The following is a 24499-nucleotide window of genomic DNA, read 5'->3' as shown; positions in this document are numbered from 1 at the left end:
GTGGCTTTTGTAGATAATTTCCATTTCGCTGGATTTTTATTTGTATTATTTGCGTTTTGTTTTGTTTCTTGTTTGTGTTTGTTTTTGCTTTTTGTTGTGTTTGGTTTTTACAATAAATTTGACTAAATCTTAACATTTATAATCCTTAACCTGCAAGGAGCAAACAGATGTAGTAACAAATATACATAGTTGTATGTAAAGATTTATCATTTGTGTGTTGTGAAACATGTAGTAGTACCGTATCTATAAATATTATATGTATACATATATTCTTCATAACGTGTAAATTGTTTTCGCCTTTACTAGCAGCTTTTGCTTTATTTATTCAACTTTTGCGCTCTTGTAACTTACGCGATTAATCCAATACATTCAATTTGAAACACACACATATTAACAACATTGAATATGCAAATACATTTATATTCTCCTATCGCTCAGTTTGATTTTTCCGACCTAATGCGATCATCAGTAGTGATAGTGATGCGAACGTGTGGGAACGGAAAATGTGGGCTGGTGGGTGGTTGGGTGGTTGGGTGGTCAGTTTTGGTCGGGTGGAGCAGACTGGATGTGGGTGGGGGTTTCCAGCTCAGGAGGTCGACAGAGGGACTTGTATACGTGTATATAACTTCTATCAAAACATTCTGAAGCACGGATTAACACCTGGTAACACATACAAATTACTGTAACTCTGTGAATGAATGCCGATATCGTATGACATATATAAATATATATAATATGCTTCGTAAAAGTTGTATAAATTGTATATATGTATATTGTATATATTATTTTGCTTTTCCATTTCATCTCTTCATTTTAGTTATAACAAGAACGTATTATCAACTCGTATTAATAGATCTAGTTTATATATGTATATGTAATTTGTTCAGTCAATTAGATAAAAAGATTTCAAAAAGGATTTCACTTAATTGGTAAACATTTGCGTTTAGTTTGATTTCTCATACCGTATGCTTAGAAAGCTAAACAACATTAATAGTATTAGTTAGGATAGCTCATCGTTTCGCGTTTTTCTTCAGTTAGGAAAGTAGGTAACTAGATAATTAGGTAGTAAAAGGGGCCCCATAGGATTTCATATGTCTCAAGAGTGGATTCGAATTAGTTTGTTTCAGTTTTACTTGTAGTTGTTAGCTAGTTAGCCGTTCGGCTAGTCGCTAGTGATAGTATGTATGTATAGTGCTTGCCGCGATCTCGCCCGCATGTGCATATGTATATATGTATAGTCTTCATCTATGCTATGGCCTCGTGCTCGTTCCGAACCCGAATCCAAATCCAAATCCGAATCCGATTGCGAATCTGACTTGGACAGCAATTAAACTATATTTACTTGGCCTCGCAGTATTTAACAGAGATTGTCTTCATGATGGGAGAGAACTACATGCTTGTAACACTTGGGTCGGTAGTACCGCTATACGGTCGCCAAAACCGTTATACTGTTATACATTATACCGTTGCCAGGTACAGTGGAGCGCACGCCATATGATCTGGTCAATATGCTGTGGGACTTCTTGCCAGCTTGCTAGCTTGCTAGCACAGCATGCTAGTTTGCAAGTCTGCTTTCGTTAGCCTAAACACATACACATTTATATGGAGATGGAGGGACATACACACTCACGCACACACAGACTCACATGGTATATATATTTATATAGAAATAGAAAGTTCGCTTCTTGTGATGCATCATCTTAAACATTTAATTTTGAGTCCAGCCCAATAATTGTTTACTTGTTTGCCTTAGTTAGTTTGCTTTGCATGATACCGCATTTGTGACACCGCTCAGGGCACCACTTCGTAAGCCAGCCAGCCGCCCACTCCGGGACCCCGCCCCCAGTCCGTTGGTCCGTTCAGAGATAAGTGTGGGGCAGTCCGGGGAGCGGGTGGCCTCGGGTGGGCTTCAAGCCGTGATGAGCTGCGACTTCAGTGGGAGGATTAGGCCGAGAGACTGCGGGTCCGGAGTCAGACGTCGCAGGACCTTCGACGCCGTCACTAGAGCACGTCCTCCATCTCGTTCTCGCCAATCGTGGAGGTACCTGGCGCCTGGGCCGGCAGAGGCTTCAGTAGACCCGAGAACAATCTCCGGAAGGCCGTATGCTATTTGGAGTTCGCCATCTTGCCCACCGGTGGCTGCTTGGCCATGATCTCCGTCAGCGTGTTGACGCCCTGCTCGTCGTACTTCTTCCACTGCGAGTAGTTGATCTGCATGTAAGTGATCAGCTGCGGCATGTCGATGAAGCCTGCAAAGGACGTAAGCCATTAGTTACTGCTCTGCAGGATCTACCTCACTCTGGAACTCACTCTCCCAGGCGTGCATCATGTCCTGTATGATGTATTCGATGAAGCCGATCTGGCTCTTTGGTATGCTGCAGGTGGCCCGATCGAACATCGGCATCACGATGGGCAGGTGGCGCTGCTTCTCCTCGTCCGTCTGCATGAAGTACTCCTCGGCTATGCGGCGGGCCCACTCGATGCAGAACTGCATCGGCCTGGCGGGATTGCTCACATCGGCCACCTTGATCAGCATGCGACGCATGAGTATGGAGGTCTCCTCATCCGTCTGGGGGTTGTGCTGGTTATAGAAAACATTTACTAACTGATTTCCTAAGGTGTTTTGTATGGGGACTTACATCACGCGGCTCCTCGCCGCCAAAGACGCTCACGAACTTGGCCAGGTGCTCAAAGTGGCGGGTCATCTCGGTGGCCAGGATCATGTCGATGATGGTGCTGCGGGCCGACTTGTACGTCTCCTTGTCCAGGTTCTTGAAAATGTTGATCTTGTCGTCGCCTGAAAGTATGGGCACACATAACATGAGTTACAGTGAGTTTAACCGATTTAGGAAGACACTCACCCAGTGTCAGCTTAAAGGTGATTGCCGCGTGGTGGTTCTCCAGCACTGTCAGATCATTGTATAGAACGGCCAGGGCGTCGTTGGAGTTGCACAAGAAGGCGGATGAGCGACCAGGATGATCCACGTCGTGGGCGGCGGCGGCGATCAAGGCAGTCGCCTCCTCCATGCGATCCATCACCAGCATATCCTTGTTGGTTAGTTGGGTGATAAATGCGCCAGTGGCCTGTGGTGAAATACGAATGTTATGAGATTGTTAAGGCAAGGATTAACTTCGAGCAACTCACCTGCATCACATCCGCGGCATGGGTGCTGTTGTGATATGTGTTGCTCTTGCGGTAGTGGGCTTCAATCACTGCCAACCACGCCTTGCACACGTTCTCATCGATGTTCAGGGTGGCAAAGACGTCGAAGCGGCGGAACATCTCCATGCCCAGGTAGAGCAGCGGGTGGTAGTCGGTGATCTCCTCCAATTTGAAAATATCAAAGTCCCAGCTGAGAGATTCGTCAAGTAGTTCCATGATAATGGGGTTGGACTGCAAGACATTGTACTTAGCAACATATGATAATAGAACCCTGATCTGACTACCCACCTTCATTTTGGCGGGCACAATGGCGGCAGTTCTCGTGGAGCTGCCAGTGCGTATGATGGAGTCATTCGAGCTGCGGCGCGATGAGTACACGCTGGGACCCTGGAAAAGCCAATTCGAGTTAGGTGCATCCCATGGGCAGGAGGGTTTGGACCTACTGTTAGCAGGGCACCGATTAGATCGGTGGCTATGGGATCGTCCGTTCGTATCTCCTTCATCTGCGGACTGTAGAGTCCCTCGCGCTTCAGGAACTCCAAGACCTTGTCTATGAGACGCGCCTCATCGGCCGAACAATTCTCCTGTACTTGTGATAGTAAATTGATTATCTAATGTGCGAGTGCGCAGTGGTTGCGTTTGGTTTGATTTTGTTTTGATTTGATTTTGGTATTTTCGGTTGTGTTTGTTGGTTTTGAGTTTTGTACATTTATTTTTTTTTTTTGGTTTTTTTTTTTATTTTGGTTAGCGACGCACAGCGAGCAATTCGAGCGAGCGAGCGAACGTGCGAACGAACAGTTTGGTACATTATTTGTAATATTTTTATGAGTTGGTTCATTGTTCGAGTACACAAAACATAAAAGTAAAAAAGAGAACATAACAATTAAGAGATAAAAAGAGAATCAATGTAAGAACATGGTGGCTTAGATGTGCTGTTACTGTTGAATTTGGGATTAGTAGGCATTAAGTTATGACAAATTAGGAGCTCAAATGGGTGAACAGTGGGGCAATGTGGGTTAAAATGACCCATTGTCGGTTCTTTTATGTACGTCAAATACATTTGTCTAGCTTGGAGTGTGCTTCCTGCTTGCAAGTCTTTAATTTCAGGCTACACCAGCGAAAAGTCCCTGGTTGGGCGCCATTTGTTACTAAGGTTCCTGGTTGGGCGCCACTTATCACAAAGCTGTGCTTTAAACCCTTTCGATTCGATTGCGGAAATTTGATTGGCTAATTTGATAATTAAAAGCTGAGAGCTGGCTGTCATCTCGTGGCCTTCTCATATATGTATGTAGAAGCACGAAACACCGATGGTCAAAGTCAGCACTACTCCAATCCGGTAAATGCATTTGCCTTCGGATTTCAGTGTGTGTCGGTGCCTGTGTCGGGGGTGCGGGTGTGGATGGTCTGTGTGCTGTGCTTGTGCAAATATTGTTGCTAATGTTATTGCTGTCGCTGCTGCAGTTGCTGCTGCTGCTGCCGTTGCTATTGCTGCATATGCTACGGGGCATGACAGGACACCTGGTCACCAGGACACACACACACAGACGGAGCACGGACGGACAGAGGCACACGGCACACGGCACAGGCACAGGCACGGACGACAATTTAGCAATTTAGGCAATCCCAAAAGCCCTCCCAAAGATGCAACGTGCTGCAGCCACAACCCAAGTGCGGAAGCGGAGTCATACTTTAGTGATGGGTGCCTCCAGTGGCAGCGACGTCAGCTTGGCCAAGCTCGTCCTCCGCAGTCCGTCCGAGGCGATGGAGCGGACATCAAAGCTGCAGCGCCGCACCGAGTGCAGGGAGCCCCGAGGCGCATCTTTGGGCTGCGGCAGCGTGGCTATGAAGTCCATCTGCCCGCCGGGCACATCAAAGTTGAAAATCAGGTGCGTGGGGGCGCTGTTGGTACAAAATTGCCAATTAGACTCGCTCGATAGCGGGGGCATCGGCGGACGATTGGTCACTCACCTGCCTATGCAGGCCACCGGCACAACGCGCACGTGCATGGGTATGCCCTCCTGGCTCTTGCGACGCACGGTCAGGATGCCGTCGAACTCCTTGATGTTCTTGCACTGCTCGCTGATGGTGGAGAGGTCCGACACAAATATGTCCTCCAGCTGCTTGCTAATGATCTCGTCCTGTTGTCCAACGCGGAAATCTCATTAATGCCGCAATCGCAAACAATCCACCCGCCCACGCAGCCCCACTTACCAGCCGCATGTTGAGCAGCCTCTCGGTGGCACGGTTCGCGTACTGAATCCGCAGCAAGTCGTCCGTGATGAGCACCACCTCCTTTAGCCGGTGCAGAGCCGTGTAGAGGGCCTGGGGATGAGGAGGGATTGGGAGTACATACAGAGCGGGTTTACAATTTCATTGGCCTGCAGGACAGCGCTTGCACGCTTCCATTTAATTGAATTAATTTGCAGAAGCGAATGGCCGAGTGACGGTGGGGCATTAACTAGATTACCTGTTGAGTGGACATGACATTGTGCGGCCGGATGATGGAGTGCAGTATCTGCTTCAGTTCCACACTGCACATGGCCAGGTTGGTCGTCTCCGCTACGCACTGCGAATACACAAGACACAAGGTGGCATTGTAGCATCTGTTTCGGTTTCTGTTGCTGTTGCCGTTGCCGTTTCCCCCGACCAGAGCCCTTCCTCCGATGGGGCAATTAACGGAAACTTACTCTATTAACGCCAGCGTCCAATAGAGCAATTAGCACATCATCCTTTTCGAAGAAACTGCAAAAGTCGTCGGGCGTAAGTGCAAGTCGTTAGTGGAAATTGGCGCCCAACTACTGAGCACTGAACTCACCTCTTCTTGCAGACTGCAATTATTGTCGTTAAATGGTGGCCGTGTGTGTGACGAATGGTTCTGTGGGGACGGGAGCCACCGAAAAGAGGAGACGCCAAGTTTTATAGCAAAGTGAAAAGTTTATGAAAATGGAAAAGTTTCGAGAAGTTTGGTGGCCAACCCAAGCCCAAGCCCAAGCCCGAGCCCAAACTCGACCGAAACCCATTTCACATCTGGCACTTACTGCCCCAACCACTAGCATTATCACTACCCACCTCGCAATGTGCTCCGCATCCAGGTTCTTGGAGGAGCGCGCATCAATTATGATTAGGTGGTAGCACTGGGCGGTGGCGTACGACTTCTGCAGGGTGTCCAGGGCCTCCTCCTTCGACTTGACCAGCGTGACGTCCAGCTGGTGGCGCTGGCAGGCCGCGGTGATCGCCTCGCAGATGCTGTCCGACTTGTGGAAAACCAGGAGGGCCTAAGGGCGGGTCAAAGCCATTGCACTGATTGAATTGCCCCATGTTCAAGGTGGTCCGAGGAGGGCTTACCTTAAGTGGGGGATTCGGTGGTAGCACGGTTGGATACTTCAGGTCCATGAGATTTCGCTGCATCGGGACATGAAAAGAGAAGGGAGGAAACGAGAGTGGGGGTGCTGGTGTCAGAACAGGTGAGACAACGTGTAAAATTTAATATAAATCTGCAGCTCCTCCGGCTTTGCCATCAAAATAAGAGGGCTTAACCCGGCTTCGCATTGCGTATGTACAGACGTATCTGTGTATCTGTATCCCTATACATATATATATCTGTATCTACATGTATCCCCCAGCCAGGAGGTCCATTGCGTGTGTGTCGCCGTTCGTGTCGCTTAAATGATGATAAATTAAAATAAAATTGCTCGCTGCTGATTCTGACTTATGTGTGGCACGCTCGTGCGCTGCAGATTTATAATACGAGCACATTAAATCCGGCGAAGGTGGGCTGGGCTCAGTGTCAATCAGAGGAATGAAAATGTAATCGGAAATGTATCACAACACGGCATAAGACGCGGCTAAGGCGCCAGATTGATGGCCATGCCAATGCCAATGCCAATGCCGAGCGGAAAAGTTGGTCCTGCGAAAGCTGAGTGCTGGAAGCTACCTGGAAAGTGCGGAACTCCTCCTCCTCCGTCGGCGGACCCTTCTTGCCAGCCACCAGGAGGTGGAGTTTCGGCACCCTGGGCAATCGGCGCTCGTACAGACTGTGTGCCTTGCGCTCCAGGCAGATGACCTTGCGCCGAAGGACCACCGAGTCCTCATGGTCGTGGTCCGGTGTCAGGGGCTCCTCCTCCGCACGACTCCTTTCCCCCTTCTGGTCTGTGCTCCCGTCGAAGCTCAGATTGTTCAAGCGCAGGGCCGGGACGTCCAGGCTGCGTATGGCCTCGACTATTTCCGGCTGCAGTGCACTGCGTCCTCCTCCGACTCCTCCTCCTCCTCCGCCGAAGGACACGCTCAGCGGCCTTGTGTTGCGGCGCAGGGGGGTCATTATGTCACGACTTTCGGCCTCCACATTCGCCTCGTATTCCAGCTCCATTTCCTCGGGCGTTTTACTCGAATTCCGTCCCACAAATGGCAGGGAAATGGCCACTGGACCTGGAGTGCCATGCAGAGGCCGCGGCGGAGGCGGAGACGTGGCCGCCGAAATCGTTTCCACTTTCATTTCCGGGCAGGAACCCTCGCTCTTTGGCCGAAGGCCTCCGTTGGTCGTCACTGCCGTTGAATTTGAGTCCAATTCCAAACCCAAATCCAAATCCAAATGAGCAGCGCTTATCAGCCGGCTGCGAGTGCTATCGTCATCTGGCAGCGGTCTTGGTCTTTCATTACGGTTATCTCCACTCCGATCGGATATAGCCGCGATGGCTACGGCATACGGCTCCGTATCAGAGTCCGGCTCGTTCGACGGATTCTCTCGGCCGGCCGACGAAGAGGAGGACTTCGCGGAGGACTTGCGGCGAAAGACTTTGCTGAATTTTGGCAAGCAGTTGCGCATTCTGCTAATTATAAACCAACACTCGACCACGACCACTGGCCACTCGCAGAGAGTGGGGCGAAGCAATCCGTAGCGCAATAACAATGACAGCGACAAAACAATTACACTCGCCACTTGAGGTCCAATGTCTTAGATCAATAACAAGTTGTTTGCATAAGCTCCGCGAACATACGAATGGGAACAGAAAGGCGGCGCGTCGCGAGTGGCATTTCCAACTTTTCCACGCCGTCCTCTAATGCGACAATCTCGATCTCAGTCTCTATCTAGATCGGTATCTGTATCTCTATCAGTATCTGTATTTGTATCTCTATCTGCGGCTGTCTGTATCTCGATCGGTGATTCAATGCGGAATCAGTTCTGAATAATTCACAGGTTTCGTGGTCGAAAGTAAGCGACTTCGCGACGCTCAAACGCCGAACTGAAACGGAATGAACTGAGTCGCGTCGATCGGGGGTATAATCTCTTTCTTTGCCTTTTGATTTCCCACCTTCAATGTTAATTGATTTGATTTCTCTGGTAGCGTATTGTTTATAGGCAAGCCACACACACACTCACACACACGCCGCGCGTCACTGGTGTGGGTGAGCGGCTATTTAAAGCGGAATGTAAACCGAAAAGCGCAACGCTCTCCGCTCGGCCCGCTGCCATATAAACTGTGTTGCCCGTGATAAGATACCTTATCAAAAGACGTAACAGCCATGTGGCTCAGATCGCTCGACCACCCACCACCCCACTGAATGGTCACAGTATGAATTGGCAGACTCACCTGGTAGACGTCCATCGGCTCATCTTCCGGGGTGAGGGCGAGGGCTAGTGATGACTTGCGGTGACCTGGACGGCTGTTCCCGCCGGATGAACTGGTGCCCGATGTGCCTGTGCCTGCGTTTGTGGGAAAACGGAAGAAGAGGGGAAAAGCGTTAGGAGGCGAGGAAAATTCCCTGAAAAGTATGCTACGTTTCCGAGCGTTTCGGGACTGGCAATCGCTGCATACTTGGGGGCTGTCGACAGCACGACCACAATCACAATGAATGGTCACCACACACAAACATACTCGCTCACAAACACACACACACACACACACACACACATAGGCAACCACTCAGTTACCAACACTTTGACAGGGACACGCACGCACATTAATTCCTCTTGTTGCACGTTTTATTTAATTATAAACGTTGGCATTTCAGAAACACTTTATAAAGCACGAGTGTGTGTGTGTGAGTGCCGGCGAAAGGGTACAAAGGTCCTTGGGGGCGGTGCTCAAGCCTGGGCTTCTTCCTATCTGTCAACCGAACGGGGGATCCCCCGAGGAACTAAGCCGCACAAATTGTATTTCACTTAATGAGAAACAGGTCGGGCCTTCAACAACCCACTTTATGCTGCTTTATGCTGCGGCGAGCAAACTAAACAAGAATCCTGCGAAAAGGATGCCATGAGGACATGAGGCTGCCTCGGCGAAGCAGAAGAAAAATAAACTTGCAATCCAATTGATCGACCTGTTCAACCTTCAATAATTCCCAGCGCATTAAAGTTTGTGTACATATTTAAGTAGGGAATTTCAATCCATATTGGAGCTTTGGAGCCCGGCATACCTTCGCAGGCATTCTGCAGGCAAAGTTGCCTGGCCAAAGTTTGGGGGAAATTAAAATTCTGCGGCTTCTCGCAAGTTATGTATGCTTAGGCCCAAACAATTTTTAAGACCCCAAATGATTGACCAAACAAACTTTCTGTGTAACGAAATTTGTTCGTGGCTTTTGTGCGGATTCCCTGCAAGCAAATTAAAGTTATCAACGAGGCATTTGGGTCTTGTTCTGGGGGCTTTTCCGAGTTGATAAGGAGTATCCACATGGCAGGCTGCTTTCTTGTTAAGTATGCATTATTTAAATTATTTACAATACTTGTGTTACGACATTTTAAAGCTTATAATGCCAATTGAAGCCTTCAGTACACACAATAACCAGTCATTCACTTGCGAGATTATTTTTGTGAACGTAATTATTAAAAAGGAATTTTCTGCTAAGCACTCATTTTGCAACTAAACTACGTTTAGTGGATTGTGCTTTAATTAATTATGTTTCCTCCTCTACTCTATTTAATTCCCACTAATCCAAATTTGCTCTGCGGACTGAGCTCTCGTCTTTTTAATGTTTTCCACTTCTTGAATGCATAATTTTCATGCAGTTGCTTCTGGGGAATGCGATCATAACTTTTCACATCTTGCTCCGTTGCCTAAAGTTTTAAATTTCTGCACAAGCTGGTGGCAATTCGCCTAGCTGCCAACATTTACTAAGGATGAAAAGTTGATGAAGAAACTTTCAGGCTGATTTTTAATTGCCAAGACCCCTTGGCAGGAGGGCATCATCATCATCATTTCGGCCAGCCCAAGTCAGTCCCCAGTGGACACGCATGTTAACCGCATCATCAAACTCCACTTTGACCCCAGCGGAGTGGAGGCGACGGCGGAGGAACCTTACCCACATTCAGCTCGGACTCGGAGGCCGGACGCGTTAATGAATCTCTGCCTGGTGTCGTGGACGTGGGTGTGGCCGTGGCTGTCGTCGGATCCAAGGCTGGAGATGGGCACTGTCTGGCCCCCAGGGCCATTCCCATTCCCACGCCCACTGCCCCGCAGTTGCAAGTGCCGGCGTTGGGCAGGGGAATGGTTACGGGAACGGGCAGCGGCAGTGGCATGGAACCCTCCTGGCTCACATGGGCACTGGTGATGGTGGTGGTGGTCGTGGTCGTCGCCGATCCAGCCAAATTCGGCTGGCTGGAAATTATCATTGTTTGTGCTGTTGTGCTCGTCGTTATTTATTTATTCCTCGCTTGGCACTACTGCTTTTCTTGGTGTTTTGCAAATGAAGTCACACAAATTCGCATTACTTTCGTGGCATTATGCTAATTGTCATTTATGTGCAACAGTTTGTTTATCTGGCTGCGGCATTGATTTCACACAATTAGTGCGTAATGATAAACTGCCCCACATGCACACCACTACATACGCACAGCCCAGCAGATACGGCGCACGGAGCAGCACAGCGCTCTTAATATAAATAGCCGATGGAATGGGGCATAAACAAAAACTAGCCGGGGAAAGTACGGAAAGTGGGGAGTACGGGTCTCTGCGCCCAGTACATACCCATACCTATAGCTATAGCTATACCCATACCCATGCCCATGCCCGTACCCACGAGCGGACGGGATCCGTGGGGACAGTATGTTTGCGCTTATTCAAATGGGTCGGGTGTATCTTATCGTTGCTGTTATTTTTCGGAGCAGCCGGGGAGTAAAGTGGAGCGGAATGGGGGCGATGGTGTAATCTAAGCGAAAATCGATAAATTGTTTAGATAAAAGGCGGCCAGCAGCCGCTGACGTCTCTGCATTTCGGGAGCACCTCAAAAACTGGACCCAGCACCACGTAGTGCGTACTTGGTGCTCCAAGTTACTTACTGCCTGGGCTCGCACTCCTAATCATAGTACAGAGTACAGGGTCACACACAGAGCGGCGGGAATCGCGGGCGCATCTACTTTTTCCGCCCGAGAGCAACACTACTTCTTCACTTCCACACGCGATCGAGTGGCGAAATTGCGGGGGATAAACCCTGAATCAAACTGGCGCAGCTACCAAAAAATATGGAAAATGGAATTAAACGCGAGCCGGACTGGGCGAAACGTCCGTTCTAATCCGGTATGAAGAACTGTTTGCCAGATGATAATTCTCGCACGGATTTTCAAACTGCCAGAGGCAGTGGACTGCGAGCACCGACTGCGACTGCGATGATGGCGCTGGCGACTGCGATGGCGACGGCGATGGCGATGGTGACTGCGAATGTGCGCTGCGGCAAAAGCTAACGGTTGTGCTGTTGGCAATCCGTGAGATACTTTTGGGTGCGCTTATAAGGCGCTTAGCGTTATAAAGGCAGGTGCAATGCCATCGCAACCAGAAGCACTGGCGAATTCAACTCAAATTCTATGAGCGGATTAGCAGGGGCTCCCGGTCAGTCCCGCTGGCCGAATCGCATTGGGCTCTCGGTTTTGGGGCCTTTTGCGCCTTGGGCCGTTGTCATGGCGACCAATTAATTTGTGATAAGATAATATCAGGCAAGTTTGCTCATAGTATTCAGATGTTTAGGCTGTGTGCGTCGAGATACGGCACAGGTTCGGATACAGGTACTCTTGCCCAGATGCAGATACAAAAACGGCCAGATACAGATACAGTTACAGATAGGCCGCAACGCGTGCACAATCTACATCTGGGGGCTACAATGGCTGGTTGGCTGTATGGCTGGTTGGCTGGATGGCCGAGTGGCCCTGGGTCGAAGTCGGTATCGAATCGGGCAGCCGGGCCTATCTGGGCCGATCTTCTTGACTCAGCGATAGCCGCCTGCTGGACTACTGGACATATGGCCGCAAGAGGAGCGGGTATGGTAATGGGAAACCCATATTGATAGGGAGTACTCTCTATTCGGGGCGGTAATCTAATCGGCCTGCTATGCCTTCACGTGGCGGCTAAACTATACGTAATTTGTGTAAGACCTGCGAGAATCGCAAAAGTCGCGGTGACTACGACTACGCGGGCGTCATCGCTCAATTTCCCATTTTATGGGGAACGCTGATAAACTGCAGAACTTTGACGCGTGGGATTAGCCGCCTATAATGAATCGAGTAGCGTCGAGTCGACGGATCGTTCGGTTTGTTTTCTTTGGCTGTGATTGATGTTTTGGCGCCATTCCGTGTGCGATCCATTGTTTACGGGGGCTCGGGCTCGGAATCGGACTCGCACTGAGATGCGTATTCGGATTCCAATTCGGATTCAGATTCAGATTCAGATTCAGAAAGAGAAGTGCGAGTTCGTCGTACTGCGATGCCGATCTCGCTCTCCTTCTGTTCTTATACGGCTGCTGTGCGCGACTGGCAGAAAACCAGATATTGTCATGTGAATTTTTGCATATTAATTGAGGCTTTTTCACAGGGCGTTATTCGGGCAACCTACTCCCATCAATGGGTCAAAAATGGGGCTCTGGATTGGGGGAGGTTCGAGGCTGGAGGCTGGAGGCTGAATCTGCGTAGCTGGCTATCTGCGTATGTGGTGGTCTCCGACCAAATCTATCCAGAGATCGCTACTCGCTACACTTGCTGTTTCTGCCGCGGTTGTTGGCACACTTAGTTGTGAAGTTTGTTTTGATTTTTAACACTTTTTTTATATTCGTGCGCGGCTATGCACACTTTTGTTGTATTTTAGAGCACGCTAAGCTGTTTTTTTCCACCTCGGGCGAATGCAGCCAACGAATTTCAGCGCGTACATGATTTTCAGTCGGCTCTATGCGTTTTTAATTGCAATCGCTTTGGATCGACGACTGGTTGGCCCTGGGTTATATGTTATATATGTTGTGCGCCGCAGCCACGACTTGGCCAAATTCAAGCGACTCCAGCTGCATTAGATGGCGATTCGTGGCGACCAGTTTGCAGCTGGCAGTCTCTTCTGCTTTTTATTTGGCACTTGCATCAAGCGCCTTACTTCTGCACTGGCTATATAGCCGCCGATTCCGATTCTATATGGCACAGGCACTGCGATTCACATATGTATGTTGCGGCGACGTCGACTGCAACTGCGACCGAGCAACCGTCGCGGCGAAAGAATCTACAGCAACTGACTCCGCAACTGGGGAGCAGCTGTTGCGGCCACTCGGAAAGAGCGAGCTTTGCTTTGACAATCGAAGCTCGCTCTCCGGCTCTCCGATTCTCCCACCCCAATCCGATCCCGATCCGTTTGCTGAGCACGATCAAGTTTCACCGATGCTCACGCGCTCTCTGGGCACGGCTCCACCGAACGCGGCAGCCGGAGAGAGCGAGAGAGTGAGAGTGGGGCGGAGAGCGGGAATCTGTTAATTGGACGGCGACACAAAACAGCTGCGCTTTGGATCCCCGACAAGCGCCAGCTGACTCTTACGAGTCTGGCATCGAGTTACCTGGATGAGCTGTTAGCTTGCACAGCACTTCTGATACCCTACATTTGAACTTAAAGCACACGCCATGATAAAGTCATGTTAATTCTAATTTTGCATACAAATTAGAGGTCAAAGAGAACACTAATACCCCATATTTACTAATCAGTCTTAATCCACGTATATCTAGCATTAGTTATGACAGCCACTTGAGTAGATTGGAGCATCGTAAATCATCAGAAAATCTGAAGAAAAGGAAACGTGCAACTGCTTCTGAGATTCCCATTGATAAGCACTACTACGAGTACTATCAAACAGCAGAGCGGAACCTCTTGACGGTGGAGTAGGCTCACTTCAGATTAGAAGAATCAGAACCAGAAGCAGAAGCCCAAGCTGATTTCCTCAATCGCAGCCCTTATCTACTTTGATAGCCTCTCTATTGAGTGTTGAAGGTAACCGACTCCTCGCCTTAGAGGGTATTACGGAGGGAAATGATGCTTCCAAGGTATCATATATCAAAAAACACGCAGAGAAATGATATCAAAGCGCTCTAATGATTTGAGACTAATTGTTGCAAGCGATTTAAATATCATGCTCCATTGAGGTGTTTTCATCGATTTTACAAAAATGCAACCTAACCCATCGAAGTTTTCAGTGGATCCAAGGAATTTTCAAATTGCCATGATTAAATGATTCAAACTTTTAAAAATTCTTCTCAAACTATTGCTGCTCCCTTCTTGAGAACCAAGGCGGCGGATTATTTCGGCGCATGAAAGGATGTTGCCCCTTCCGTATCAGCTTACCACTATGGGCAGCTCTTAGCGTTAGTTAGTCTCTACTTACTTCCAGTGGCCCGTCGCACCACGCTGTGTGTGAAGTTGCCCAGGGCGGCCACCGTCACAATCGAGTCCTTTTTGCCGGTGCTCAGCTGGTGGAAGACAAGAAGTGAACACCGGGAGTACGGGGGCTCTGGCCGAGCGCATTGGGTTACCTTTTCGTAGTCGGCCTCGCTCTTGGTCTGCAGCGGATTGAGGAGCACCTGGCCGCACAGGTTGTCTCCGGCCGTGCTGCCGTTCCCGTCGCTGGGGGGCTGCAAGGTCACGCCCCCACAGCTGCAGCGGCGCAGGCGGCTGCGCCGGAGCTTGATGCAGAAGAGGCGGCTCTCGTCCTTTTCAGAGGCGTCCAGCGGCAGGGATCCTCGTTCGCCGGTCTGACCAGCGGAAGGGGCGGGGGGCAGAGTACTCGGAGAACAGCCCATGGCTAAGAAGTCCTGCTTCTGATCCTGGCCTGGCTGATTGCGTTGCGGTTGCTATGCTAAATTGCTCTTGGTTGCCTTGTGATTTCGGTTTTGCAGTGGGTTCCGGTTCCGTATCCGGAATTGGCCTTTGCGGGATTGCACGGCTTACTCCTTCGTCCTGGGCAGTGCGGCTGCCTTCTTGTGGTTGCTGCTGCTCTGGTTCGATGCTTTCGATTCTGGACGATGTCGTTGTTGCTGGCGATAACATAATTGAAACATTTTTGGGCTGCGGTCTGCTGATTGATTGACTGATGGCCAGCGGAGATACTGGTCACATGATCCGGATAACTGCAAGAGGGAAGAGCGAAGTGGGTGTTGGTTAATTGGAATACCAGGCGAGTGCAATGGGCTTGTTCACAGATTTGCATGTTAGATTGAATTGCTTTCGTAAGTCCGCTATAGGTCTTAAATCCATTAAAAAGGCAATCAAGCAAACAACACATTTTATATAACTTTATTACCCGCTGTTTCCTAGCTAATTAGTTTTCTGTTTAAATATTAAACAGCCCGTCTTAAATATAAACAATATAATGGAAGGCTCTAAAATAACCCTGTTTATGTAAACCTTGCACTTCAACTTGAGCGTATTAAGCCCTAAAAAGCGCCTCATTAATGGAACCTCCTTTTCTGTAACTAGATTTGTCAGCTATCCCTCAATCCCTAACTTTTATATATTCAGCTGCCTAGTGCGCACTGACCTACATTAACGTTGGACCTTCCCGTTCCTCTTTTTTGATAATCCCCGGCTTAATTAGTTAAACTAGTTTAATTGACATTGATAAGCCAGAGTGATAAATGCGCGCTGCAGTGCATATCTGGTATTTTAACTCGATTACGAAAGCCAGTTCGTTTTGCAGTTTCATTGAAACTCTCATCGAATATGGGCAGAGCACCCGCACAATTGTCAAAAACTCTTGGCGATTGTTATAAATTCATAAAAGCCCAAATATTGGCAATGATTATTGGAGCCAAGGCGAGAAAAATACGAAAATAAAACGAAGAAAATAATAAAACAGGGGCCCTTGAACGTGACCAGCTCGCTGCATATGAATAATGCCCAGCCCGAGCTATATTTGCGTTTTCATTCGCCAACGACTCCTGTCTGCCATATTAAGTTTGCGTCCCGAAAAGTTGACGAAACCTGATAGTCTGAACCCTCGGAGGCACGTATCAAACAATTGACTTGTGGGGATTTGTGGGTGTCATATATAATACAGCGCCGGGTACATATCTCTGACATCGGTGGGAATGGGGATGGGGGATGGGGGGATGGGAATGGGGTTGTGGATGGGGATGTCGATGTCGATGTCGCCCTGTTGTTCTCATTCCGGCTGTCAGTCGGCTTTATCTTGGGGCAAATAGAAAAACCCTATGTCGCTGGCTCGTGTCTGCTAGCCAATTTTAAATATTTAGATAAAACCCCCAACGAAAGCGAAAGAAGCAAATCAACTGATACGGAGTTGGGAGTACGGAGCACGGAGCACGGGAACCCAGCGAGCACAGTTCAGATTAGTCACCAAAAATCGTACCCACTTCAAGTGGCAATTGGAGCCCTACGCCTCGACAGATCAAGTCTGCGAGTGAAATGTCTTATGTCGCTTCTCTGGGGCAGGAAAAACAATTCGAAGGGACTCGCCGGGAAAAGATAGTCCTTATCCCCGGCGACGTTGATTGACTTGCTAAAGCGAAAGGCTGTCTTTCATCTGCATTCGTACATAAACACATTCACATCCATAAGGACACTTGTTGTCGTCCCACTGTCTGAATCCGTTTGCATTGTTGGGGCCAAAGACAAAAGGCGTCACAACAGAAGACACCAACAGGAAGACAGGCGAGCGGAGGAAGAGGAACGGCAACATGAGTACAGAGAGAGATATGTCACTAAAATTGGTCATCTATTTGGAATTTTTAATATCAGAGAAAATTGTGCTTTGCATTTTAAATGATTAAAGGTTTTTTCTCCATGCCGAAATCCAATTTTTTGCTCAGGTCCTTTAATCTATGTGCAGTGTGACCTTGCTCTCAAAGTAAGGTCCAAATTAGTTTGCCAGCTAAGGTCACGCTTATATATAAGTTGCTCCTACATTTTTCTCCGTGCAGCATCCCATGCCGCTCCAAGCAAACTCATCCACATTTCTAGCAATGTGAAAACTACAATAGAGATGTCGAGAATCAGCTCCGCGTACACATCAGTCTATGGTTTGTTTGTTGATTTAAACAAATTATTTTTAGCCCGACCATATTAAAATGAACAAGTAATGGCTTTCGCCATACACTCAGGCTCATTTAGGTTTTCAAATAAATAACGAACGCCGAGAACGTAGCATAATTTGTTTACCGCCGCCCCGGGACGAGTGGGGCTTGGCATTGCTCAGCCGCCCCGTTGCCAGGCTGTGCCGTGCTGTGCACTTTATCGGGGCCTCGAGCTCCTGTGCGGCGCCTCTCGGTATGCAACTAAAAGCTCGAGTGCCAAGGAGTGCCAAATTCTATTAGCGGTCCCCGACGTCGACGGCAACGTCAACTCATTAGATGCAGCCAGTCACGGATGCTTGGCCCCAGCCCGGAGCTATTAGTATGCAGGTGCTTGTGGGCACTCGGATAATAGCATCATCAGGACGCCTGTGTGCGAGTGCGAGAGCCCCTAATAGAATTTCCTACCGATTACCGATATGTACTCAAGAACGTAGGTATTTGGCAGCCGAAGCCGGGCCATATACGAAAAAGCTGGCCGAGACCAAAAAAGATGATGAACATGGAGCATGGCGCACTCGCATTCGGATTCGCATTCTGGCGAATTTGTATCTAATAGTTTTTGCACGCTGATACTTTGCAGCTGCGGATCGCTTGGCTTCGGCTTTCTGTTTACATTGCATGCACACACGGATCCGAATCGGAATTGGATTTGGAATCCGATCGACAACTATGTGTATACAAGTGCCGAATAATGTGTGCACTTGACTCGACTCGACTCGAGATCCATTACTAGTGCCTAATTTGACTCGAAGTCAGGTGTTGAAATGGAGTATTTAAGTTTACGGCCTGCCATATTTCAAGACACTTTTCTCAAATTAACGACTAGAAAAAACAGTTAGGAGTTAATTACGCAATGCGACAACGAGAAATACAATCTTGACTCTTAAATTGTTTTTGTTTTTGTAGGTTGAGTGTACCTGCTATATTTAAATTGATCACGAACTAAAATTCTGCGTAATCCCTGAACCTCCAATCGAAAAAGTTCTGAAAACCAATTAAAAAGTGTGGCAACGAAGAAAACGTGTTGCAAATATGGATCTCCCCGCCCAAAGGGGCAGTCCATATACAATTTGATGGCCCATTATTATCTCGTATATGTCCTCCAATGATGGAAAACCTTGAGGGTGGTCTCTCGACGAATTTCATGTTCAGAACGTGCGTCACAAGTGTCAGATATGTATGTAGCTACATGGCTGTGGCATCCTCGAGATTCGTTGGCGATCACGGACCTTGGGGCTTCACAATGGAACAGCTACTAATCGCTTACAGGCGGAATGTTTGGACCGCCACTAATTAATAACGAGCATGAAAGAACACTCCGAGATGCACGCGTGTGTGTGTGGAGGACCTATATGTATCTGCGACTGCTTACAATGTCTATGGGGACTGAATTTGCATTTCAAATGCCGATCTCAAGTGAGATATAACAAAATGGAGGAATGGGAGAGCAGGGAATAAGTGTCGCAACCTGGAAGATTAGACAGGGACGGCGTGCTCGTGAGCGAACGAGAGGGCGCTATGCGGAGCTGATTGCCCCAGTTGACAATGCAAATGCAAATGCAATGCACAGATACACAGATACACAGATGCATAGATGCAGATACAATGAAATGGCACATTGAGCATAAAGTTGGACGAACTGCAGACACCATGGCACTTTGGGTTTACGGCTGACTGAAGTGGGGGATGGGAGTGGAAGTGGAAGCGGGAGTGGGTGGCATTGCATAACCCCAGTCATAGTAAACAGTCGAGCGGCGGGCGGATGGAATGTGGAGCCCCTCTGGAAACTCCCAATCAGTATGCACGCGAGCAGCCCGGATTTATTTGCTGTTAACAATAGCTGCGAAAGCACCTCGCCAACGCCACAACAATAACAATCCATTTTAATAAACAGTTAAAATCGGGAATTAATTAAGCCAGCCAACTGATTGGGCGACAGCCTATCGCATAGATAGTGAAAACGTACTGAAACCGCACACACACCCGTACTCATAATCATGCTCATATCGTTGGGAGCCATTAGATAATCGACGAAATGGGCCAGTCCACGCGGGATGTGGCCGAAATAGAGACTAAATAGAAACCACTGCCACATTTTTGGCCAGCAGCGCAATGCGAAATGCGAAATGCAAAATGCAAAACACGAATGGCGAAATGCGAACGCAGTTTGCAAACTTATCGCCGCCTGTTTATAAGTACGGAATGATATTTCTCCCATTGTTTATGACCAGTATGGGCATCATTGCTCACCAATTTCAAGCGCTTTTTATGTGCCTGCGTCGCGCCTATAAGAAGTCACTCGGCGGCGGCGGCGGCGGTCAGGTGGGCTAGTTAAACTGAAAACTGCGACGCCAGTTGCATGAAAATATTCGCTTTTATTCGCTTCATTCCATTTCATTTCGTTTCGTTTCATTCGATTTAACGATCTTTTTCGAGGACGAACGGCGTACGTTGCCACCGCCGCCAAGGTGGCTCTGTATAGCCATAGCTTTGGCTCGTGTATCTTAAGGATACATGTGCTCCTTGGGAGCTGGTCAACCAACCAACCCACCCACCTAGCGATTCGTATCTTCGCTCGCAGAGGAGGGCCGCAAATTGGGCGAATCGCAGCCCAAAATGTGGTAGTATGTAGTATGTCCAACCTCGCCGTACATATACAATACATTATCTGTTGACGTACCGAAACCAAAAATTTGTCGTTCAGCTGGTAGTTGTTGCTTGGCCGCCTGTTGCTTGTGATATTTTGTGCACATAGGCGGGCGGACGTAGCTGCGCGCCGCTTCTTATACTTATTTTAATATTTATATCAGACTCTAGACTCTAGATATAAATTAAACAAATACACATGAGCACAGAGTGGGCAGAGTGGGCAGGGTGGGCAGCAGTACGCACACACACACACACACGCACTCTCATAATAAATATTGCCGCACACACACGAGCACTTCTTCGCAATAACAAAACATTTCGCTGCTCTTTCTTCCACAAATTAGAATTTATTTTAATGCGCGGGGGTCACGTTCATAGAACGGATGTTGTTGCTGTTGCTGTTGCCGTTGACGCACAAGATATTGCAAAATATGTATACACATAGCCAGCTACATATACTCGTATCCACACGGCGAGTTGTAAGCTGCAAACTCAAATTCAATGCATTAAAAATAATAACAATGGCGCGGTCACGACAGTAGTAGGAGCTATTGCGGCTATGGCAGCGGCAGCAGTAGCGCCGATAACGCTCCTACCGCCAACGTATCTGTATCTGAGAGATACAATTGGCTCACATTTACTGCCAACACTCAATCTGAACGGCACACACGCACCCCCGATATATGGCACACAGCACAGCACACACACACACTCGCTACATGTATATTGATCACAAATCGGGAATATGATTGTCGATTATTGCGGCCACGGAGATAACCGAATTTTCGGCGGTCAGCGGGTGGTGCAACGTGTGCTCTTGGGTGGTATACTACTCCTACAGAATTCAGAACTCTGCTCGGGGCGGCCGGCGGCGAGTGGAGTGGAGAGCAGAACGCCCAAGATTTCGATTCACGAGATTCAGCCGCGATCCGCGTCGCGATCCGCAATCCGCAGTCCGCTGTCCGCTATTCACGATCTCCGATCGACGACGGTTGCTTGTCAAAGCAAAACGTCAAACTGATTTCTCGCTCAGCGATACGCTACGATACGAAACTCAGCAGAAACAGAAGCAGAAGCAGAAACAATGGCAATGGCAGGCCAGAAGAACGCGAACACACAGAAGAATCGCGGGGAAGAAAACTAAAACTAAAACAATCTCTGAGATACAAATTCGTGCGAGTGCCAGTACGAGTTCGAATCCGAATCCGAATGCGAGTCCGAATGCCGAATGCGAGCGACAAGCGACGATCGCGAGTATCTGTATCTGCACTTGGCTCCGAAAGAATCTGAAGTAGCTACACAGCCGAAGAATCGCGGAGAGAGCCGGTGAGCGCGGAGAGCGAAGAGCTTTAAGAAAAGCTTTGCTTGTAAAGTAATAACTGTATGATTAGCCGCTGTTATTAAATATAACTTTGAGAGAGCAAACAAGTTAGTACTCTTATAACTTTACAGTGGGGAAAACTGTGTTAACTGAGTTAACTACAGCAACAAATGTATCTTCAAGTCAAGATAAGCTTTCAGATGTCTTAAAAGGATATAGTATTTTAAACATTATTCAGAAATTCTTTTTAAAGAAAGTGAATAATATACGGCGCACATGGAAAGAACTTTGCTTAACTCATTTGTATATTAGTAATGTTCTATATCACAATAACAAAAAAATAAAAGATAACTTCGTTTTTTTTTCGCATCGATTGAGGACTTTCTCATCAAGTAACAACACTGTAAACTAGGGAGCTACACTCTGCGAATCCGCATCTTTTGATGACTGAAATTAAAACATAATTAAGGCGAATTGGCCGCCCCGAACAATTGTCCGCAGAACATTGTGGATTACGACTGACTGGACTAAAATAATAATAACGGAAGCCAATGAATCATTTATGGCATCGTAAGATAAGGTGACCCAAATAAATCGCGAACCCGTGAGTCACTACTCCACTGCTTTTCGCTCGCAGCCAGCAAATATGGGATATTGGAGGTGGGATTTTCCAGCTGAAGAGCTGCCATCCAGGAGCTGCCCAGGCGAATTGACAGGACGAAGGATCGCAGTTGTGGCCGTTACATTAACGGCTTTTCCTTCGTTCGCCGAGCCCCCGGCAAGTGCTTACACTCCAGATGGAGTCTGCACGCAACCAGAATCCAGCTTTATAGAGATTGAGCCCCCGGCAAAGGCACACCAACACACCAACACAAACGCACACACACACTAGTAGCGAGCGCACGTACACATGAGCACTTCTTGATGAGCTTATATGAGCAATGGGATTTTTGCTGCCTGTTTTTGTTCTTTGGGTAATTGTAATTGCATTTGTGTTTGACCAGGCCAAGTGCCTCTATCGGTCGACTGCAGACACCACTATCAATTAGCCAGGAACCACAAAAAAGGAGGCGAACTTGGGCGCCACAAGCCGTCGGCCACCATTATTTGTTCTTAAATTGGAGCCATTTCATGGCACTTCTCTGGCCGGAATGTACACAGCTTTAAGTCGGATGTGGGGTATTGGTTTACCTGCCCAGCAGAGCCTCAGGATTAGAGGCCACCTTCCCGGAAAACACTGCAACTGTGCGACGACCTCCGTTCACTCCAGTTCGGTGGACAGTTTGTGGGTTAAAGCACAAATCACAACTGCGGATTGCGGATTGCGGATAGCGGACCGATAAAAAATCAACGTGCATTCACTGCCGAAATGTTTTCCCACTGGAAAAGCGTGCTGGCCGCGATTGTGATTGCGGTTCAGCTTCTGGCTTTAACCGATGCCCGATGGCACTAGATAGACACGATGTGGGCCAAAGCTAAAGCTAAAGCCAAAGCCAAAGTCGGTTGCTTTGGCCAGAAAGCGGGACGAAATCGCTGTGTCCGTGTGCCAGTGCCAGTGCGTGTGGCTGTGTGTGTGTATCTATATCTACATATACGGCTGTGGTGTGCGCGGTGCGAGCTGCGTGTATCTATCAATTCTGCCGAAACCGAACTAAAAACTCTCAAGTGTGCCAAATGGTACATAAGTCGAGTGCCGCTCGTCACGCATCTTCGTGCCTCCAGCCGAGCGTTTATGTTGAGCAGCAGCGGAGCAGCTGAGGCTGAGCAAATATGTTGCGCACGGATACAGATACAGATACATATACAGATACAGATACAGCTACAGCTAACAGATGCGGATACGGATAGGAGCACGGATACAGGCACGGGCACAGATACAGATACAACACGCTTGTTGCATGCCCGCCAAATGTTGAGATACCAAAAGCTCCGCCGATAAGGGTGGCATCCGAATCGGAGTCCGCATCGAGGGGGATGAAACGGTCATCGGCAGCGGCATCACCTGGCCTGCCCGGAAAAGTAGGCAACAAATCGCGCCAGCGCGCAAGCGTATCTGCGTATCTGCAGGAGCAGCTTTCATGCTCCGCAACATCCCGCTAAAAACAACTGTTGCGTGTGGCACACTGCCACTGGTACTAAAAAGCCACACAATCGTTGTATTAAACACATTATACACATGTTTGTCTGGGGCCAAAGGGAACCCCCCCTGGGAGGACCACCCGCCACCCAGCCTTCGACCAGCTGGCGCTTCGGGTAATTTTACATTTATTTTTAAAGCTTAGTTTGTATTGGTAAATAATAGAGGTTACTTCCCGCTCGACACCAAAAAGGGCAAGCCGTCGTACTTTATGTACAGTACATGCCTCATGCGCACAGTGGCGGTCAGGAAAATAGGAGTCCTGTGCATCTAGCGAAACTTTTAAGTTAATTTTTGGGCTCTAATACTTGCTTACTAGGCAATTACTAGGTAGTTTGGATACTTGACTGCTGATTAAAGTATTTATTCTCTATTAACTTGCCTCTTTTCAATATGGTTTATTGATATTATAGAATTGTAGGTAAAGTAATGTAACTATTAATTGCACCGCATCTGTACTTCGCTTGGGGGATGCGATGTATCTCGCTCGCTGGAAGCTGGCAGCACATTATATAAAATTTATAAATACTTTTAAGCGCGGCCTGTCAAGGTGCGTTTGTGCCTGTGTCTGGGTGATTCGATTTGGCCTGGCTTAGGGGGTCCATAGGTCGATTGGCTGCCGACTTTATTACTGTATTATTGGCCTTTAATTTGAGCCTGAACGGCAGAATTCTCGTGCGCACACAGAAATGAATTTCCCTGGCGTCGGCGACGACTTCCTTCCATTCCATTCTAGTCGGCTAATTTCTGTAATGTTTTCCATTCTTTCCTTTGTGAGGAAGGCAGCAAATAAAATATAAAAAAAATGCCCGGGCCGGAATACAAACGATTTATGAGCGGCAGGACGAACCGCGGACCTTGGTCCTGATTAGTGGGGCAATTTGAGAGCATTCAACACGTGACCCGCTCCCT

General features: G+C 48.2%; 1 protein-coding gene across 9 annotated transcripts; it reads right to left on the bottom strand.

The window, feature by feature from the left end:
- Positions 1 to 283: 283 nt before the first annotated feature.
- LOC6735911 (high affinity cAMP-specific and IBMX-insensitive 3',5'-cyclic phosphodiesterase 8) lies at positions 284 to 23097 on the bottom strand. Of its 9 annotated transcripts, none has more exons than XM_039292419.2 (20): positions 20969 to 21358; positions 20161 to 20300; positions 14922 to 15515; positions 14774 to 14858; positions 8752 to 8864; positions 6509 to 6565; positions 6233 to 6438; positions 5979 to 6038; positions 5851 to 5905; positions 5631 to 5729; positions 5375 to 5485; positions 5132 to 5301; positions 4852 to 5062; positions 3607 to 3747; positions 3452 to 3550; positions 3146 to 3394; positions 2862 to 3084; positions 2640 to 2797; positions 2311 to 2581; positions 284 to 2249 (listed from the first exon to the last, which is right to left on the bottom strand). In XM_039292419.2, the coding sequence occupies exons 3-20, from the start codon at positions 15186 to 15188 to the stop codon at positions 2107 to 2109; spliced, it is 2718 nt and encodes a 905-aa protein (XP_039148353.1). In that variant the 5' UTR covers positions 15189 to 15515; positions 20161 to 20300; positions 20969 to 21358; the 3' UTR covers positions 284 to 2106. The 9 variants fall into 9 exon arrangements, with proteins under 9 accessions (XP_039148353.1, XP_044778437.1, XP_039148352.1 ...); XM_044922502.1 differs by having other exon boundaries at positions 3607 to 3774; positions 20969 to 21356; XM_039292418.2 differs by lacking the exons at positions 20161 to 20300; positions 20969 to 21358 and adding an exon at positions 22642 to 23097 and having other exon boundaries at positions 3607 to 3774.
- Positions 23098 to 24499: the final 1402 nt, after the last annotated feature.

Source organism: Drosophila simulans, chromosome 2R (genome assembly GCF_016746395.2).
Source record: "Drosophila simulans strain w501 chromosome 2R, Prin_Dsim_3.1, whole genome shotgun sequence".
NCBI lineage: Eukaryota > Metazoa > Arthropoda > Insecta > Diptera > Drosophilidae > Drosophila > Drosophila simulans.
This window is presented reverse-complemented; position numbering and strand designations above follow the sequence as displayed.

Excerpts from the sequence above, each read along its gene's own strand:
- LOC6735911 (XM_039292416.2), bottom strand. The coding sequence starts at position 7,985 with ATGCGCAACTGCTTGCCAAAATTCAGCAAAGTCTTTCGCCGCAAGTCC. Across the intron at positions 6,566-7,097 it reads AGGAGTTCCGCACTTTCCAG|CGAAATCTCATGGACCTGAA; the intron begins GTAGCTTCCAGC and ends GTCCCGATGCAG. Across the intron at positions 5,906-5,978 it reads ATTGCAGTCTGCAAGAAGAG|TTTCTTCGAAAAGGATGATG; the intron begins GTGAGTTCAGTG and ends CGACTTTTGCAG.